Source organism: Paralichthys olivaceus, chromosome 10 (genome assembly GCF_024713975.1).
Source record: "Paralichthys olivaceus isolate ysfri-2021 chromosome 10, ASM2471397v2, whole genome shotgun sequence".
Classification (NCBI taxonomy): Eukaryota; Metazoa; Chordata; class Actinopteri; order Pleuronectiformes; family Paralichthyidae; genus Paralichthys; species Paralichthys olivaceus.
Window position 1 is genome coordinate 4,607,801 of NC_091102.1, and position 21,619 is coordinate 4,629,419.

The 21,619-nt window shown below is 42.1% G+C and overlaps 1 protein-coding gene across 3 annotated transcripts; it reads left to right on the forward strand.

Moving 5' to 3' along the window:
- Nucleotides 1-1,621: 1,621 nt before the first annotated feature.
- Nucleotides 1,622-21,347, forward strand: LOC109642049 (probable ribonuclease ZC3H12C). 3 transcript variants are annotated; one of them, XM_069532385.1, is made up of 6 exons: nt 1,622-1,743; nt 13,666-14,528; nt 14,994-15,133; nt 15,223-15,457; nt 15,963-16,063; nt 16,239-21,347. In XM_069532385.1, exons 2-6 carry the CDS (start codon nt 13,768-13,770, stop codon nt 17,729-17,731), a joined length of 2,730 nt encoding a protein of 909 aa, XP_069388486.1. In that variant the 5' UTR covers nt 1,622-1,743; nt 13,666-13,767; the 3' UTR covers nt 17,732-21,347. The 3 variants fall into 3 exon arrangements, with proteins under 3 accessions (XP_069388486.1, XP_019962248.2, XP_019962249.2); XM_020106689.2 differs by lacking the exon at nt 1,622-1,743 and adding an exon at nt 8,013-8,445; XM_020106690.2 differs by lacking the exon at nt 1,622-1,743 and adding an exon at nt 13,143-13,570.
- Nucleotides 21,348-21,619: the final 272 nt, after the last annotated feature.

Consider the following 21,619-nt stretch of genomic DNA (forward strand, 5'->3'; position numbering starts at 1 on the left):
TGTGTTGAGCAATAACTGGGAGGACACCAGCCAGGATCCTGTTGTTCATATATGATTCACACATTTCTCTTCACAGTCATTGTCAGTTAACACGGCAGAACTGTTGTTTATCGTCTTCTCTGTTTCTAACTCAGTTCTGTCGGATTCATCCAGTCTGGCACATGTTTATTCTGGAGTGTGGAGATACACACCTCATGTTTTATGCTTAATGTTCACAAGGCTCCATTTTTTAACTCTGTGATCTTGAGACCTCTTGTGGCGGCACACAGAGGCAACTTGAAACACTAGCATATCAGATACCATCACCGAGGCCTACCAGCCTCCTCAGATTCAATCAGGCTGCACCAAATGTAACACTCACAGAAATAGGTTCTCTTAATGTGGCTGGGTTTTTGTTTTTCTTCAAGATCCAAAAATTATTCTCTAAGAAATCAAAGAAAAAGTTGCAAAGTGCCCAATCTCACAATGTTTTAGATTAGATTAGATTAAATATACTTAATTCATCCCACAACAGAGAAATTGATTTATTACAGCAGCAGAAAGAAGGTGTAGTATACACTACAGAATTAAAGTAGAAAGGGTAAAAACACAAAAAACAGACAGAAATATCTATAACCTACACAATAAACAAGAAAACAATCAACCTGCAACAAGACAATGTGCAAAAACAAGTACTGAGGATAAAAAAGTGGCATGATGTAAAAAGTATTTTAATGTAAAGTGACCATAATATGAGTAATATTGCAAAATTAAGTGACCATGACATAAATAATGCTGCAAGGCATAAATGAAATAAAATGAAATAAAATAGTGCAAGTAAAGTGACCATGATATAAATACTATGGCAAGGTAAAGTTAAAGGTCACCTCATGGGGGCACTCTTTCATATCAAATGCTGCATCAGGGTGACACTCATCTGCTTCTGGACCAGTGGAGAATGACCATCGATGTTATTTTGAATTCTCTATCGGTAACTTGTAGATTACAAATGTTCCAGCTCCTCAGATAGAAACACCCGTGTGTGTATTTACTGTTTTGTTATGAACTATTATTTTCAAATGGGATGAAGCATCTGTCTGAGGAAACACATTTATATCAAGTTCTTTTAATGTTAAAAGCATTAGTGTTTACACCATGTAAATAAAGGCTCACTCACTGATGCTGCACACCAGAAATACAAATTCCTGAATATAAACAGAACCAATATAGTTATTTCAAGGGGTGAGACGTTGTAAGAAAAAAAAGGGTGTTAATGAGTCAGTGCGGTGCATTAAGACCTAGGCTTCAATTCATAAAACCGCAGAAGCAAGAAGTTTGTCGAGTGAAGTCAAGTGAGGTCATGTTCATTTACACGTAACATTCAAAACAACATGTGTCGATCCGTGTACTTTAGAATCACGACATGAAAAATGCAGAAGACACAGAAGAAGAAAAATTAACAAGATGAAATAATGGCCGATGTGAAAAGAGTCATAAAACAGAATCAGGCCTAATTAAAATAAAATAAAGATTTAAAAAGGTTTGACTTTAGATATTAAATGATCATGGCCACTGGGTGGAGACACTGAGGCTGGTGGGCCACAAGGTCTCTCTCTCCCTCGCTCTCTCTCTCTCTCTCTCAGTTGTTCATTGAAGGAGCAGCTCTTCCAGAGTAATTGTCTCGATGTGATAGTGTGTGTGTGTGTGTGTGTGTGTGTGTGTGATGGGGGATTTGCCTCTGGACAGGATGGATGTCGTGTGAAAGTAAGTTCTCATTTTATTTCTGACACACAATCTATTACTGACACTTTCAGAAGATTTAAAAATAATCAAAGCAGTGTCAGAAAATACAAGCGATTTGCAGGACAATGTAAAAATGTATGAGAAGGTGAAAGTTCAATCACTAAGTTCCTATAGAGATAATAAAACAGCATCATGAATATAATAAGCACAACACAAACACATGAGATCAATAATCATATGGGTAAAATATAGAATTAATGACAATTGTTATTTCTATATTGTTTTATCACAAAGACACTCACACATACACACCCATGAGGAGGTGAGATAAGATAAAACAAGATAAGATAAGATAAGATAAGAGTAAAAAATATATAAACAAAAGGAACAATACAAAACAGAAAGGTGTACATTGTAAATAAAATATACACAGTGTATTACACATATATCAAAAGTATCTCCACTGATAGAAAGTGATTGTTGCACAGTTAAACTGGCTGAAAACCTGAGAGAGACATGTTGTATAATGTGGGAGCAGTGCAAGGTGTATAGGTTGTAAAACACACACACACACACACACACACACACACACACACACAGCTCCTTTTTGTTTGAGCTCCTTTTGCTTAGATGCAAATCGAGCATGTTGACTGCGTCTTGACAGATATCTGGCTTCAGACGGCCTCGTGTCATCATGTGTCTGCTTCGGTGACTCAGCCGATCCTCAGTGACACAACAGCTCACACTCTCACTGTGGTTTGACAGCTGTGATAATGGGAAACAGAAAACGTGATCAGCGACTGAAGTCGATGACACCTGCACCAAACACCACACACTCGCAGACATCAGTCCTCCGAGCACGCCTGATGTATGTGGTGAAAAAAGTCCTATCTTGCAATTCTAGTTTATAAATCATTCACAGTTTATTTTATAAAGTTTTGTGTTTCCTATCCTTAACAGATTCAATTTAACTTCATTTGTGTAGCGTCAAATCATAGTATTCATTTATCTCAAGGCACTTTACATAAGATCACCTCCCGATTAGTTGTAATCACCAAACAAAAGTGTCACATGCTCGACTATGAATCCTGGTTGTAGTCGGTGTTCTGGATTTGCATCCATGTCTGTTCTGCGTGTGTCCCCATGTGCCTTTTTACCCAGCGAGCTCTAGACTGTGACTGTGGACTGCCAGGCGGGACACATGTTGTGTGTATATATGTGTGTGTGTGTGTGTGTGTGTTTTAAATGAATGCGTCAGCAGAAGCGGGACTGTGGCACACTCCCAGTGAAAAGGAAGGGGGATGGGAGGGGAAGGGTTCGCTGGATGATGTTTGGCCCGGCAGCTGGGAGCTGCTCCGTGCTTTTGTTCCCTGCTGACCCCTCTGACCTGGCACTCGCCCTGATGTCACACACACACACTTTCATGCACCTGCACAGTCACACACACACACACATTTATGCACCAAGATATATGTAAATGTGGGAATTTGCTAATATACACACACACACACAAACTCACAATGTTCAATAGGCCAGGCCCTGTGGGGACGATATATCATGACTTAATAAGGGAGCTGTGAATGTGTGTGTGTGTGAATGTGTGTGTGTGTGTGTGTGTGTGTGTGTGTGCGCGCTCTTGACAGTAGAACTATGAATGTAAGATTCCATGAAAAGTTCTGTTGATCATTTCCTGATGTCGTCTTTTTGGCATCTGAAGATCTTCGTTCTCCAGGAAACCAGATGCTGTATAAGTCACAGCAAAGTGTTTAATTTTGTTATTTCTGCTGAAGCACTCTTCAACCTTCAATGACGCGCGTTACGTCGTGTGTCATTGTGCTGGTGGAAGTTTGTGCGTGTAGACCGTGGCAGTAATTTTGCGGAATGTTATTATTGGGCCACTTAAAGGAAGGAGATTACAGAAGAGAGACATTCGCGAGAATTGTTTATATATTATTTTATGCTGCGTGTCATTTTAGAGGATTATAAATGATCTTGTAAAAAATACTTTGGGCTCATCAGACTTTAAAAAGATTGTTCAAGAAACTGAGAGAATTCTGAAGAAGGAAACGTCCATTATGTGGACAATGAGACTGGTTCAAGGTTTTAGATCCAGGAGGAGTGAAACTGGGATAAGTTCATGGTTCTCCTTGCAACTTAGATTTTCCTTTAGTCGTGTAATCTTATGACTTTTTTCTGGGGAAAGTACAACTTCATTCTCAAAACAAGATTTCTTAACTATTATATTACGACTTTATTCTCGAAATATTACATTATTTTGAAATCTATTATGAAAATGACCAAATGGGTTTAATTCCTGAAACGTAACTGAAAGAGACAGCGGAGCCAGGGGTGAAGTCATGTCATCAGTGTGCGTCTGAACACACGGTACCGTGCGTTCCATTAGGACGGACTGTTGATTGAAGTGATCCTCAGATGAAATCCTACATTTGCACATGAAACTAGGATTCCAAACACGCAGAGCAGGTTTTAGTTTTATCGGCCTGAATGAGGAGGTAAATCCCAGCAATGTGTCCGGCTGCTGAATCACTCCATCTTCATTACACCAAACACGAGCCTGGGTGAACAGCAGGTGGTGTGTGTGTGTCTGTGTGTGTGTGTGTGTGTGTTTCCATGATGCCTCCTTGCCTCCTCAGATGACCCATAGGGCATTGGGCCTAAGGCCAACCTTTTGTGCCTTCAAAGTCTGATGACCCCGTCCCATCCCCCTCGACACACACACACACACCATGTGGCCTGGCCCTGTTTATTTGGCTTCCCTCTTCATAGGTATAGGAGCATGTGTGGGGGCTGTTAGAATAGCATTATGTCTGTAAAGTGTGTGTGGATGATACCAGCTGGACGACTGCTTCTTCCCCCTGTAGCCACCTCTCAGGCGTTATTAAGGGGCTGCAGTAATCCCCGCTGCCTGGATCGGTGTCTACGCAGTGAGCCTCGGCTCCTGCTGTTCCTTTAGCGGCACACGTTCACCCCTCCGTGTGGATTTTTCTTATCACACATACACTTTCTTCCGTCCTGTTCCTCTGTCTTCTCTCGTCGCTCAGGATAACACTGGGCGTTCGGAGTAATCTGGAGGGGACTGCAGTGAAACATGAGTTCTAAGGTGGAGGCTGGTTGTGTAATAGGCTGTTATTCGATCTGTGGTGTTCCAGTGTGGTGCTAAATGAGCGCTGAGGACATGAATCAATTAATTAGCAGGGCGGACACAAAGATTCAGATATTAGACACAAACACACAGAATACACCTGCAGACATTTAACATTGTTTTACAATCTCTCTCAACTGGATCCACTGCAAATATTTCTATTCTTTGTGTTTGTACAAGCTGTCTGACGACTTTCTATGTGAACATCATATGTTCCTCCATATACTTAGCATCTTAGTTTGTTGTACGAATCATAAAATAGTTATTGATTCTATTTAGCAGTGTTTGCATCCATCTACGATCTCAAATAAAAGCGCAGTAGCTCTCAGTAGACCACAGACCTCAAACCAAAAACCAACAGTTCCCTGACGAAACCATTTTTAAATTCACCAGTTCAACGGGAGTCGATCCAAACAACTCTGCTCAGAGATACACAGGTTTTGTCACACACACACACACACACCAGCCTGATTTGTCTTGTTTTTTCTGCATCGATCGTTCCAAATTAAAAGCCATGTAACGTTTCTTACAGTCTCATGGTTTTAATCTTAACTCACACACTGTGTTCCTAGATTACATTTTCTCTAAATTTGCCTTTACAACTCTCTCCCACAGAAACTGATGATTCTGGATTATTAAAAATACATGGATCTGTTTTTGCTCAATATTTCAGTTGCATAGATGCACTGGTCAAACGTTCGTCGGCCGTGATCACTCCGTCAGATAAGGTTGTGTATCCATATGTCTCCTCTTGTGTTTGAGGTAGAAACGAGCACAGGTCAAACAGAACTACTCAGATTTATCTTGTGTAAACAGCAGTCTCCCAGCGCCGTGCTGCACTTTGCTGTGTTGGAGAGGCTCGGTGCGGCGGGGAGCAGGACACCTGTTCATCCTGCGATTAGAAGCAGATGGTCCACATGGCTCCTGCTCCCTGAGGGAAAAACCTGTCAGCTGAGCCCCAATTAAGGAGTCACTGCAAGTCAGGGGGGGAGCGGGGGCAGGGGAGGATGCGGGAGCAAAATCAGCACTGAAGTGACTGTAATGTTATAAATTAACTGTTTGACTGACAGCATTGTTTTAGCTTTGTAATGACGATACATTGTTGGTTTGTAACTTAGTGCCCACCCACAGAGGAACAATGAAAACTACATTCATGACAAGATACAGATGTACATGCAGCTTCCTAAATATTCCAGTGGAAGCTAATCTGTGAACAGTTTATATTCTTATAAGGTTTCATGAGTTTTTATATTTTGAATAAAGGTAGAAGCACAAAATGCAGCCACGGAGCATGAGTCTTAAATATCCAGTACTGTTCACATGCTTCAAACCATTCGCATGCCCCAATGTGTCTGGAATGATAATATCCATGAATCACGCTGCAGGCGTGTTCGGTAAAATAACTCAAAACTAGTCTTTCTAACTGATGAGGCCGATCAGACACCGTGTTCCATGGAGTCGACTTGAACAATATCAATGACATTTACTAGAATGAATTTAAATAACCAACCAACCCTGATGAGGGTAATGTTACGCTCAGCATTTGCATTTCTCTGGTTCGGACTTTCCAGAAGATGCTTGGTTGCTTTTTAACTGTTATCTCAGTACAAAGTGGGTTTTGACTGACAGCTCTTCCATTTTGTCACACTTTTTTTTCAAAAATATATTTTTATGGATATTCTTTTGCCTTTGTTTCCACTGTAAATCTGTCATGTTGAATTCAGAGGTCAGGTTCAGAGTGTAAAGAGAAGACTCAAGCCTCAGTTTATTGAGGCCCCACTTTACCAGGTGATCTGCGGCCCCTGTTTACTTTCTTGTTTGAGGAAAACTTTTCTGACATCCTTTTCACCAGAGGAGTTAAACACATCAGTGGGTCTGAAGATGCTTTAATGTTTGTTTCGGTAAAACATGCAAAGGCCTGCACAGGCTGCACATTATGTGTCATGTTTGCATGTGGATATTTATAAGTTTGGTGGGTTAAAATTGTTTTGTCTTTTTTAGCCAAATAAAGGAATAAAGACAGAACACAGGGGTTCCAGGATGAAAAAATAATTGAATAATTAAATTAATACCCCAAACAGACAGAAAGTAACAAAGTTGCATCATGACTTTATGGAAATATTGGTTTATCCACCACTTAGGACCAAAAGGAAATGTCCTAAATCTCAATAAAGATCACTGTCCAGACTTTCATGGTTCCCAGAGGATGAATTTTACTTGATTCTCTGACTTACTTAAAAAAACCGATCTCCTTCTCTCTTAAGGTTAAAACGCCTGGTAACTTGATCTGTTAAAGTCCAGCTTGACACGCAGCCAGTCTTTTATTTCTATTCCTCTGAGCCTAAAATGAAAACCCCTTTGAAAACACGCCGCCATTTATCAGGGCCGTGTCCAAACAATAAAGCCCTTCTCTTGCTTTCTGTCTGTTCCTACTCTTCTCCTTTTCTGCCGCTTGTTAGTTTGAAGGCTTTTTCGCTTCACAGCTTCTTCTTTCCACCTGCTAACTTTCTGTCAGACACACACACACACACACACACACACACACACACACAGGCAATTGCACTTCCAACACCCATTTTGGGAGCACACACTACTTTTAACATAATTTGTCTCATTGTCTGAGTCAAACCAATCCCCCACCCATGAAACAAAGAGGTCGAAGGCAGCAGCCGTCCTCAGTGAGCCAGGTGTTCCGCACGGCTCAATTCTGGGTCCTGGTTTTTTTTTTTTTTACTCGCTCTTTCTCCTCATGTATCTGTATTTGTGTGTGTGCAAGGGAATATGTGCACAAGTGTGTGTGTGTGTGTGTGTGTGTGTGTGTGTGTAATGGCCCTGAGCATGGTGTGTCTGTGTGCAGCTGCCCGCCGAGGACCCTCCTTTGTGTCCCTCTCCTCACCATTGTCAGCTCACGCCTTCTCGTCCATTCATGGCTCAAGCCGGCGGATGGGCTGGTGGTGTGTGTGTGTGTGTGTGTGTGTGTGTGTCTGTGAGGTTTTGGGTGGGGGGTGGAGAGGGTGGAGTTATCCTAGTTTATCTTAAAGTCCCTTTTTATTGGTGGAGAGTTGGCTGACTGCTGTGTACAGATTTAGCTTCGGTGAACACAAGAAAGTGAGACGTGTGTGTTTGTGGTCAGACTCCTGCCTTGTTATTGGTCGGAGGGCCGCCTCTGTGAGAGGAGGGGATGGTAGATGCCTCACACTCCATCTGTTGTCATTCACACTGTGAAACCTGCAGCTTCAGGACACTGCACTCTGCTTCTCAACCAAAAAGAAGAGCTTGGAGGCTGACCTCTTAGGATTGCTGCTGCACTATAAAACCCAGTTGGATTGACAGCTTTACTTTTTTCCAGTTCTCTGGTGGATACTGAAATTCCCCCTTTTTTGCGTTAAAAAGGAATTCTGTTGCACATGCAGGCGTATTTTATTCTCACCAACTCTGGAAAGTTTCTTCTTCCTTGCCTCGCAGCTTAAATGGCCAAAGTTGACATTTGAGAGGAGGCATTGCAAGAGTTTTTTTAAAAAACTTTTTTGCTGGCTTGCTGTTTCACTTGGAGCTGTGTGGTAAGTGTTTGTGTTTTATATTTACCTGAGTGTTTGCCTTGTGTGAGCCTGAGTTTTGCATGTTGAATGATACTGCTGCTATTGTTTCGATTGATGTTTGATTATAGTTCTTAATCATAAAATCTCCATGACTACATTCACCAAAAAGATCAACAGCGTTCAGCCACACTATTTTAACATTAGAGTGGTGTGGTTGTGGCTCATCAATGTGAATACACGGCTGAATTTACTTTCAACAATCTGTAAGGTTTAAAAATGAGAATAAAAGTCAAAAACACTTGACCATAATTTTAAAAAACATGTTGTGGCTGATAAGTGGTAATCAGTTTAACAGAAGCAACAACCTAAATGTGCAGATGTGAATAAATGTGACCCAGACAAGAAAACTCTCAAATCTCTTTTACAAGTAAAACATTGCAAATCACTTTATTTAAACTAAATTGTTAAATTTATGGACAAACAATTGTTATTATTCCATTTTCATTCCAGTGTAATTTTGAGGAATATATTGTTTGATTATAAAGTGAAATTGAAAGACTTGGTGTTTTTTGGGGTTCTCCCACAACATAAGGAACAGTTTCATTTCCCTCCTATTGAATGAATCCCTCACCAATTAGAGAACAGAGTAATTAACGGTTACAATATAATTGGATGTGGCTTTTGACGAGTCTGATCCTGGGTTTCGTGATTAACACGGAGGCAGCACCAGACTCGACTGAGAGTCTGCACAGCTCAGGAGGGGAAAGTGAGAGCGATACCCTCCACCCCCTACCTCAGAGTTTCACATGACAGACAGTGGTGATATGTGTCGCTGAGGACGAATATGGACACCACCAGTTGCAGGGCAGCAGTAGGAGAGGGAGCGAGGGAGGAGGGGGAGGAGGAGGATGCTTTCACGGGGGTCCCCTGTGGCTTCAGCAGGCATCTGTTGCCCCTGTTGCCCACATATATATATATATAGATATAGATATAGATATACAACCCCACCCTCCACACCCCCCTTTGTCCCCCCTCCCAGCCGGTCACCGGTGTGGCAGACTGGTTCACCACTGGGCTCAGCCATCCGGTGGCCCTCAGGGACCGGTGCTCCCTCGGTCTGGCCTCGGGGGAGCTCATCCCTCCTTAACCCTGGATCGTGACATGCAGGGAGGGAGACAGTGCAGAGGCAGCGCAGGCAGGCTGGGTCACTGAGGTCGAGGCTGCATCTGCTCTCTGGATTCACACCTCCCTCTTACTCATTCTCTCTGAGTTATACATTTGGAATTAAAAACCCTGATTAGTGGTAAAATGAAGGTTTTATTAACAACGTTATATAATTCCTAGCAGATGAAAATAGGTATATAGTATTTCAAATCTGTTTTCAAATGTTCAGACAAGCTGTGAAGCCATGAATGTAACTTAATATGTATTATAACTACAAACCAATATTTCTGGATACAGAAAATCTTTGTTCAGCCATTTTTAAAATATGAAAATCCACGATGCTGTTCATTCATGTGATCACTTCGTAGTTTTGATATGCGCAGAACACAGTTTGGAGGCCTGTGGTATTATTTACTGAAATAGTGTGTTTCATTTTCCACAATATCGCTTTGACATTTTTTAAAAACAGAATCATGTTGTTAAAAATATCTTCCTGCAAATCCCTAATCATACTGTGTGAACATTTATTTAAGTAGCAGATGTTGATGGTGCTGAACATTTTACTCTGCAGAACATTAAACTAGGTCTAAGTAGAAAATATCTGTTCTCTGTATTTTATAAAGCTTATTGAGCTTAATATTAATGCATTAATATACTATTAGATAAGATCTGTAATAATGATGGTTCAGCAATAAAAGGCAAATTTTAAATCAAATACTTTAAAATTGTGTTATAAGAATTTTATGAGGATCTTTATTGAGTTTCGCCTCAACTCAGGAATGATAACATAGACTATCACAGTCATAGTAGTTAATTCTGTAAAACGTTTTTTAAATTAGATTAATTTAATATACTTCCATGCTACAACAAAGCACGTCTAGTTACTGAATATCTAACTCCATCAGTAAATATTAAACTAAAGCAAATATTTGACACTTAATTAGACTTAATTCAGTCGTCTTTTGTCCACTTTTTTAAAATATATTTTGGATTCTTTCAGATTTAATATATTTTTTTCGTACCTTTTTACATTATATTTATTTGTAAAGCTCCTTGTTAGTTTCTGAAATCAAAGGCTGTGAATTCCTGCCACAACGAACAGACAGACAGTAGCTGAATGCCTCTGATCGGGTGATTTACACTTGCTGTGTGTCTGTCATATTTCTGCTGACTCCTCAGAGATTCTGTCCGACGACTTGTGCCTGAGGCTGGTGTGACTGCTGCATTATCAGGCATCATGTGAATGAGCGTGTGTGTGTGTGTGTGTGTGTGAGTGTGAGTGTGTGAGAGTGTTGGTGGGGGGTGAATGGGTTTAAACCCCCCCCCACCCAGTCTCCGTCTGTGCACGCTGCTCAGGCCCTGAGAACAATGCTCCCGTCAGAGGAGGACAGATTGGGTGGCAGCTGCATTGTTGAAGGACGGCAAGCCAGACACACTTCTTTCCCCAACCCCCTGACACACACACACACACACACTCTCACTCCTTCCTTTTGTGCCTCTTTTGTTGTTGGCGGACTAAATTATTCCAGCTCTCTTGTGGCATTCAGGCTGACAAACAGCGGCGCGGCAGCTTAGACACGAGGAGTCGGGACATAAAGAGGCCCCTACTCTGCAGCACTTTAACCCCACATCTAAGGAACTTCTCACTACATGTCTCTGAAATATAACCACACAGAGTCTGGTGGATAAAAACAAGTCTGCACGGAATAATGTTTTGAGTAATGTTTATTCCAGTCAAGCAAACGTCCTCTTCTTAGTGACAAGTTGAAATACAAAGCATTTCTAATCGGAACAATTCCACTGTTAGTGCTGGAGGCCTCAAATATTTTGTCAAAGGCAGATGTTTTGTTTTTCTAAGGCCCAAAGTGCAGAAAACAGACAATCAAGCTTTGAAGTTTGTATTAATTAATGGTAAAAACTTGACCAAAGTTTAGGGTTAACCCGAGTTAAGAGGACACACATTTTGCTGTTTCTTGCCTGTTTCTCCATTCTCCTCTCGCTCCGAGTCCGCGCACCTGATTAACAAAAGGAAAATGATTTTATTAAAAGAGGAATCATGGAAAACCTCTCAATCTGCCCGAGTTGCCTGAGTTGTGAAGTCAAGGTTCCATCTCTGGTGTGTTCATGTGCTGTGACGTCAGAAAGTGGAAAAAACACGATGCTGGAAACAACCTGTCATGAATTTGTGCGTTTAGAGGATTTGAATAAGCCTCGACACATCTCTGGAATATCTGCATAGTAACAAAGAGCAAAGAAAAGGATCAGGTGGAGCAGTTAAAACTTATGCATGTCACTCATTAAAACGTCTGTATTGGTTTAACAAGATTTTAGGTGCTTCTGTGAGATGAACATTGCAAGTGACAAAGTTAACATTTGACAATTTAATTCTAAAAGCTACTATTTAAAATATGTTAATTGGTTTATAAGCATTTACATCAGCAGCTTTGAAACCCATGCACAAATATTTCCCCCAACTTCTGAGTTCAGGTTTGACTTGACAAAGTGATCTTGTCAATTTTTCCAGTATCTGATTATCTCAAAACCACATTAAAGTAATTATCGCTGCTTGTGGCCACGGTGGCTGTTCTTCAGTGAAGTCACGTGGATCCACTTTATTTTCTGCTGCCTCACTCACAATTTCCCCCGTGTGTACTTTCCCTGTATTAGTGAGCAGGAACAAAGCTGAGACATTTCTAAATCGTTTTTTGACAGTCCTGAGAGCAGTTTGATGCCGTGGACGTCCCTTTGAGGTTATTTCCAGTCGAGCACCTTCTCTTTTCACATCGTACCAGTGATCTCAGGTGATATATAGACTCCAGGTATCACACAACTTCACTGTCAGCTGATGTCTGCAAAACCGTCTATAAAGAACAGGTTTTTTTTCCAAGTATAGGCGACTGAAAGAATGAGTACTTTGTTCATATTTTAGATAATCTGCAACACAATGAACAAAAGGCCTGATCTTGTACTTAATTATGCATCAAACAAACAAAACTGAAAGTAGAACTGATTACAAAGAACGCTTAAAGGAACCCTTTGTAAAGTAAGGTTATTTAATTGTGTGTTTTCATGTGTGTGTGTTTGTGTGCCCTTAATACTGTGGCGATGAGCGAGCAAAGGAACACATGTTGTTTTTTTAAGGGGTCACTGAGCAATTTCCCACAGCAGCAGATCGCTCTTTGTTTCAGCCGCTGCGTGGACCCCCCCGAGGGCAGCAGGTCACTCTGTGGAGAATACGGGTCCAAAGGATCATTACGGCTTCATTCACTTTCACACTGAAGTGGAAACCACAGCTTTGTCTTGACTTTAGGGTTGGAAAACTTACGTCTTGTGTTTTATGCTTCAAAGACTGATTGAGTTTCACAGGTGAACTTTACTACGAGTATTTTGATATTAGTTCAAACTGCTTTGAACCTTTTACATTATGACTGTGTGATTTCAAGAAGGGACATCTTAGTTAGTTAATACAATCAGAAGCATTTTTTTGATCCTCAAGACCTGTAGGTTTTAAAACACTTTAGATTATTTGATAACCCTGGAAGAGGCTGAATCGTGCTCTTTCTGTATCAGCAGAATGGGTTCGTAACTTAAATTGCAGCCGGGGTCAGGTGTCTTCTTCACGTGTTCATCATGAATGAGCGAAACCACAAGGTTTTGAATGTTGTTGAATATTGGCCAAGACACGATGCCAAGACAGGTGAGGTTTGCAGTCACTTGTCTCAGGTCTGAGCTGCTAAAATGCAAATCATTAGAGGTGGTGCAGCCAATAGACCTAATGAAATTCACTTATGTATCCTTGGGGTGTGAGTAAATGTTCTTGTTTTGTCAGTTGTGTGGTTAGATCTCAATATGCAAACTATATGGGTGGAGCTGGGTCATGGTGGATCCTGGGTGCAGGGAAACGATGCTGCAAAAGGCTTTGTCCTTGTTAGAAGAAGAGGTTGTCTGTAGGTGTTTTGCAGAATAATCTGAGAAGAGTGAGGTGAGCTTTAAACATGATGGGCAGCTTTTCTTGCATACTTCCACTTGAATGCAGTTCTCCATAACTTAACCATCCTTTCTTGTTTCTCCCTCAAGCTTCACTCCCAGGGAACTGTAAACCATCTGCAGTAACGGTGGGGTCGCCTAGGTGCCCGGGAGGTCACGGAGGGCGTGGAGCTGGATGTATGAGACGGCTTCATGGGCCTGAAGGACCATCTGGAGGATGGGACAGGCCACATCCTCAGCCTGGAGCTGGATCTGGACTACCTACATGTGGAAGGTGCTGAGCGTCAGGGGAGTCTGAGCACCGCAACCGATGCAGGGAATGTAGGAATCTCGCAGGTCAGAGCTGATTCCTCACATAACAACAGTATAGGTAGTAGTGGTACTAGTTTTAGTACTCACTCAAGCTATAGCAGCAGCAGTAGTTGCAGTAATTTCTCGGAGGAGAGTGCAGTATCCGACAGTGAAGATGAGCGAATCCAGAATCGGTCCGAATTTCAAAATCCTCATCGAGATCAGCCTCACCTACACCACCAAGAGTCCTCCACTGCCTGTCAGCCGGTCAGGCTGGACCTGACACAGCCAGAAACATCAGCTCCGACCGACCCCGTCACTGACTGCCGCACCAAGGTGGAGTTTGCTCTCAAGCTCGGTTACTCCGAGGAGCTGGTGCTGCTGGTGCTCAGGAAACTGGGCACACACGCACTCATTAATGACGTCCTGGGAGAGCTGGTCAAACTGGGAACCAAGACAGAGATGGAGCAGCACGGAGGTGTGACTGTCTCCCAGTCTCCCTCCACATCTTTATCATCCTCTTTGGCCTCCTCCTCCACCTCCTCCTCCTCCTCCTTTAGCTCCTCTCTGGACTCATGTCGGCTGCTGTGTCCGTCCCAGCTGCTGGAGGACAAAGAAAACCTTCGGCCTGTTGTGGTGGACGGGAGCAATGTAGCCATGAGGTGAGGAAGAGAAGCTTTTTGAGGTTTTGGAGGTTTCACATGATGATGACAACTCTTAGTTTGATACAGTCAAAGAATGGTTATTATTCACTAACATGATCTATTTTCAAGTTATTATTATCTTAGAGTTTCCCTGTCAGCTTATTTGGGGAAGTCAGCTTTTGCCAAATATGTGTGGCATTTATCTACATCTTCTGATTTCAATACTGTGGTTAAAGACATAGGAAGTATATGGGTAACAAAAATTCCTCAACCAGTGGACCATGGCTGTAATCAAAACCACAGAGGCACAGATGTTCAGTGAGAAAATATTTTTTCTGTGACATTCTGTTAAAAACGTCTGAAAGACGCTTGTAACATTATGAGCTTTGGATCCAAGGCTCTGTACCATGCAGTTTGGGAAACTCCTTTGTTTACCTTTATCTTACTGAATTTGCCTTTAACATGTTCTATCTGCTCTTGCAGTCACGGAAATAAGGAAGTGTTCTCGTGTCAAGGCATCCAGCTGGCTGTGGATTGGTTCTTAGAACGAGGTCACCGTGACATCACTGTTTTTGTTCCTGCCTGGAGAAAAGAGCAGTCACGGCCCGACGCTCTCATCACAGGTAGCTTTCAATTTTTAGAAAGAAAATGTGCTTTGTGATTAATTTATTATCCTCTCTGATTTACCATCACATCCTCTCTCTCTCTTCAGACCAGGAGATCTTGAGGCAACTAGAGAAAGAGAAGATCCTGGTTTTCACTCCATCTCGACGTGTGCAGGGGCGTCGTGTGGTTTGCTACGACGACCGCTTCATCGTCAAACTGGCCTACGAGTCCGATGGCATCATTGTCTCTAACGACAACTACCGTGACCTTGCCAATGAGAAGCCAGAGTGGAAGAAATTCATCGATGAGCGTCTGCTGATGTACTCCTTTGTCAATGACAAGTAAGAGACTCAGAAATGCTTTGACTTCAAAATCTTTAGTTCAAGTCCAAGAAATAACCAGTTTGTGTCCCAAAACTAAAATGCACTTTAACAATCCATTGTTGCAGCCAATATTTTCTTGCAGGGCAAATATCTGAGAATGTCTCTTTTACTTATCAGACACTTTCATTTCCTCAACACTTCTCTTTTACTTTTTGCTCCAGTGATCAAATCCCCTCTTTACGCCGTAGATACTATCTTTTTCAGCGTTTGAGCTTTTGTTCTTTTAGCTCAGATCACCAAGCATTTGGTTTCACTTGGCATTTGAATGCACTGTAAAAATTAGCAGGCACAGGCAATGTATTATGATCCCAAACATTGAATACAGGCATCATTAGGGTTCCTCACTGCAGCATATCCGAGATGCAGCCTCTGTTGCGGCTGTTAGTGTCGATGAATCCTCACTGATGCATGATGAAAATGTGGGGTTTACCACCATTTTAACCCATTAACTGTGTGTTTTTAGATTCATGCCACCAGATGACCCACTAGGACGTCATGGACCCAGTCTGGACAACTTTCTAAGGAAGAGGCCTGTTATTCACAGGAAGCAGCCGTGCCCTTATGGTAAAATATCTATTCATGTAACAGCCTCTAAATATAATATGAACACTCAGTATTTTAATACTAGAGATAATGACTTTGCTCAAGAGCAGTGAAATAATACAAGTTAAAAAAGAAACGAATACTTTCCACAAACATGTCGCACATTAATCATAACTTTTCTTTTTTCTTCTTGTAGGGAAGAAGTGCACATATGGTCACAAGTGCAAGTTTTACCATCCTGAAAGGGGCAGCCAGCCCCAGCGTGCTGTGGCTGATGAGCTCCGAGCCAGTGCCAAAATTTCATCAGTGACTTCCAGAGGCCTGCTGGAAGACACCCTGATGATAAAGAGCCAAAGTCCTGGTCAAGGTCACAGAATTGCTGAGGCCGAGCCAAGTCAGGGCACTCCAAAGAAACGGCCAAACCCCAGCCCACGAAGCTCGTTCACTGACCTCCTGGAGGATCGGCTTCGGGTCCAGTCCAAAGTGGAAGGACGGAGGGGTAGCAGCAGCAGCAGCAGCAGTAATTGTAGCAGCAACTTTTTAGGGTATCCTGCTCCAGGGGCACCTCCTTCATTAGGAAACCTGGACAAATGGGAATACCCTGGGGGTAGCGGTGGAGGCAGTTCCAGGTTTGCTGGGGCCTCGGGACCAAGTCAGCCCGACACTTACCACAGATGTGAGTCTCCGGAGGTGGGCTACAGCTCACTGGCAAAGGCATATTCAGGCCTCAATCTGGTTGTGCCACAAAGTCTTGAATGCTTCTTCCCAGCTGATCTGCGAGCAGGATCGATGCTGTCAGATTGTAGCAGCGAAGGCAGCGTCAGCTCGGACTCTTTCTCCCCTGACCCCTTATTAGATGACGGCCCCAAGTGCCACCATCACCACCACCATCCTCATCACCATCATCACTGCTCTGGCCAGTACCCCCATCCTACAAGTCGTGTCCCACCTGGATTGGGCCAACGTGCTCCTCATGGCTATCCCGTTCCTTTAGCTTTGCAAAGACAACATGGTTTTGGTTTGGAAGACCCTTCACCTTCTGTTACTTGTCACGCATCTCCACATCCTTTCAAAAGCCCTTCAGCCTATGTTGCACCCCACCTTCGGCATCCGTCACTGAGCAGTTTTCCAGGGGAATTGCCAGCTAGTCCACGATGCCCACCCCAAACATCTCCTGCTCACTCCCATTCTCAGAGCTCCTCGCTTGGCAGAAATCTGATGGGCTCCCTTTGGCAGGATGGTGGTTTCCCGGACTCCCGAGTGTATGAAGGGTCACCACTTCATTCCAGAAGAAACTACACTTCCCTAAACCAACAACCACTGCCGCACATAAACTGGGAGCCCCAATACCAGCAGTCGCCTAAGCCATGCTATGATCTGTTCACCTTGCAGAGCAGGGGGAGGGAAGCTCACTCATCGCCCCGCGGCCTCTCGTCATCAAGTCTTCCACCGCTCCCGCAGTTGTCCCTCACGTCCATCTCTCCCCACAAAAGCCACCTGCCCCCACTGCCCCAGCACCAGGAGCCCCCCAACCTGGGTCGATACCAGGACCTGAGAGAGAGGATGTTTGTTAACTTGTGTGGCATCTTCCCTCCAGATTTAGTGAGAATGGTGATGACCAGAAACCCTCATGTGATGGATGCTCAGGAGCTCGCAGCTGCAATTTTGATGGAGAAATCGCAAATTTAGCCGAGAGGATGAGGTTACAGCTTTGTCCTGACTGAGGTCACTTCTGCAGAGTCATCCCCTGCAATTATCTTAATATATTTACGTCAGGTTGGACACACATAAGCCAGAACCAATAAGATGTAAGGCTCCTTAAGCCGGCAATGCTTATGGACGGCTTGTTTTCACTGCAGGGAAGTTGAGTCATTAATTTTAATGGTATTTTTGTAAAGGGAAATCCGGAAATTGCCATATTTTTCTATATGTTGAATTCCAGCACTTAAGACACCAGTGTGCTTAGGGAAGCGTTTCATGTGTAAGGGTGACAGTGTTGTTCAGTTTGAATTAATTTATTTGTTATATTTTAAGTTATTTACATATTTTAAATTTATTATGTTTTTGGCACTTTTTGTTCATGTTTTTTTGGGGGGAGGGAGGGCAATCATATCAGGGTATAAGTTCTGCTCAAGTTCGTCCATGACATCTGTGAGAGATGGAGACGACAAAATTGATCGTCTCTGCCTCATCGTAAATACATTCCTACTTTGTTGTTTTCTTCTTGTTTTTTTCACGCTGACAGGTGGCAGATCAGCTGCGCTGTTGATATTTTGTGGATTTCCCCCGACAGGGAAGTGAAACTTTGCAGCAACCACAAGAAGAAGAGGGCGAAAAGTCCGGTCGAAAAACTTGAGCTGTTTTGAATTATTTCCTCCGTTACCGTTCAGGTCTTTCAGCTGACTTCACGTCAGCTTTCAGGGTGGATTTTTTTACCCCCATAACCAGCCCTCTGTTCGTCTCCCATCCTTTAAATTAAAGTCACATCAGAGTGACTGTCAAAAGCACGGTCCCCAGAAATGTTTTAGGTGGAAGATTGTCGGTAACATTTCATTAATTCTATTCTGAAATATGTGTTAATTTAACTTTTTAACGTGTGTGAATGTCGGACACACGAGTGGAGAGTGTAGCTGCCTCCTGCAGGGTCTCACTCTCATGTACCGTTCTGTTAGAGAAGCCAGGAATCTGGGAAAAACTAAAAAACTAAAAAATGAAAAAGTGAATTAGTGGGAACACTAAACTTCACCTGGAGGAACTACTAATCTCAGTGGTTCGATTAAAACTCCCTGGTTTAACCCTAGACTGTAAATAAAGATGGCCGACATAACAGCTCTCCTTAAGTGAAGCCAAATCACCTTGATCACACCCTGGTGGCTGGCTGCAGTCATAAACCCCTCCCCCTTGAAAAGTGCAAAACGGCGCCACCTGGATGTGAGATATTTTAACGCCATTGTTTGTCGATCATCTTTACAGTCTATGGGTTTAATACGAACTTTGAAATAGGCTATATATAGAAACGCTTACACAGCGATATCTTTCACATTACATTAAAGACTGTTGGGGAACAATTCCTCATCTGTTTAACAACTTCCTCTTATTTATCTGCCTTCTCTTCGAAAGTATTATAAAGTTTCCTTCTCCCAATGTAAAGCACTTTGGGCTGCATCTATTGTCTGGAATAGTTGTATGATTATTTCCACCAATGGGATTGTTGTAATGTGCGAGGAACTGTTTGTAAAGACAAAACTCTGCCCTGGTCTGCATCATATCTCTGTAGCCAGATGACACCTCTGTTCGTTGATACAAATTGTATCCTATAAACTTTTTAATTAAACAAGATCATTGTTTTATATGAGAATATTTAAACAAAAAATATTTCGAGTTGAAAATGTTGAGTATTTGTGGCAAACTTTGTCACCTTTGGTATTTAGACTTTATTTATATGAGGGGGAGGGCTTTTTTATTCCCCTTTTGCTATATGACGCTGAAAATAACCGGCGTTAGATGTGTTTAACGATGTGGTTGTGAGGAAAACTGAGGCTTCTTAAGTTCATACACCGCAGTATTTAACACTCTTAGAGCCAAGACGGTTGAGAGTGTTTTAATTAACGTGGTTCATCTTTTGGAATTTGTGCCTCAGGCTCCAGATGTTTAGTGACACCTCAACCACAATGACAGGTGTCGCTCTCAGGAACAAGTCTGCAGTCGCCCCTGTTGCTTCAGTTTCTGTGATCAGGTGCTCCCCCTGTCCTGCTGCTGTGGCACCGTGTGCTGCTGTTTGCTTCGGGGACGAGACACTCGACATTTGAACTAAACAAACCAGGTGCTGTGTTAACACTGCATATTAATTACAATGACATATTTAGTGCATGAGGGGGAAAAAACCTATTTTTCTACTGTCATGACCTTAAAGAGCTATTTTTCTAAATTGTATGTGTTTGTCTGCGAGGTCCTTGTCGTCATCGACAGTGTTGCACACTTCGCTGAGCGTGCCGGTGTAATAACTTGAGTTCAGACGGAAACATGAAGCAAATCTCTCAGCAGCGGTGATGCAGACGTCACCTGTTTGTTTTGCTTTTGCGCGTAACGTGTGTGAGATCAAGTGAAACTGTTTGTCTTGGGCTGACCTCAAAAATCTCAGTCGCTCTCCTGCAGTTTCTCACCTTTTTCAGTCAGTGTGAGGTCGTGGAGGTTCAGGTGTTAATGTTGAAGATGAGTTTGATGTCCTGCACAATCCCAGCACGCTAGACACGTTTACATGGACACCAATATTCTGATGTGAACCAGGTTAAGACAAATAAACTGCATATCCTGATTAACTTGACCTAAATATATAGTAATAAGTGTGAAATTAAATTCAAGTATCATTAATTTAAGGTTTAACTCACTGTGACAAGTAAATATAGCCTCAGTGAAAAAGGCCTTTTGACTTTTCTTCAGAAATTTCACTTCATATTTGTTTGTACTTGTACTTAAGTCGTATAAAACTGCAGTACCGTGGAGTTAAAGACTCTCACCTGCCACTACATCACTTTCCTTATTAACTCATTTATTTCTGTGTGAAAAGTTCGACTCTCATGGAAACAGATTAGGGGGAGAAAACTAAGTTCAGCTCTAAATCCGATGGCTACTCAGACATGAACTTCTGTCCTGTTGTATTTAATTATTCACTGTTTTCACAGATACAACTCTGCTTTGTTGTAATTTGTTGCTCATATGACTAAGTCGGCCTTATATACAGCTTTTTTTAATCCAATGAGAAGTTAAATGTAAAAATATTGACAACGTCCCAGTTTATTTCAGTACATTCCCACTTTTATTTCTAATGTGCTTTAATACAGCTTCATTTCTGCTGTAGAAATTATTGAAGTGCTGTTTCTTCGGGGACCAAAGTAAAAAAAAATTCAAATGTTTCCCCCTGTTCTCAGGTCGGTGGTAATTATTTAAAACCAAAGCTGTCTTATGTACTGTGCTGATTCAGAAGGTGTATTAAAGTAAAATTGTGTTAAAAATATTGAACACAAATATTTAAGTCTGATGAGCAATATTATGATGCGTCGAGCCCAAATAAATAATCCATTATAGGAGAAGAAAGAAAAAAAACAAACTTGAAATTCAAATGAAATCCATTGAAGTGACTTTACCCAAACTAATTCATCGTATGTAAGAAAATATCACTTTGTATGTTTTGTTCACGACAAACAAACTTGTGTCATATTTACAGAAACTGAGGCCAAATGAGACGTGTTGACTGTTCTTGTGTGTGATGTAAAAAAACGAGCAATAAAAGCCCAACTCAAGCTTTCACGTGTCGCATTGTCCTGGTTTTATTCTGCCGAGGGGGTTTTACTGTTTGTTTGTTTGTTTGTCAGCACGATCACAAATAAACTGAAAACCACGAAACTTAGCGGAAGGATGTGGTGTCAAGTCAGAGACGATCAGAGCAGATCCAGGTTTTCACTTTTTATAACGTGGTGAAATGTGGCGTTTATTAATAATTTCACTGTTTGAAATTATTTCAACAAAACGCCTCACCATTAAAAACAAGCACATTTAGTTTTTCATGTGTGTTTGCTC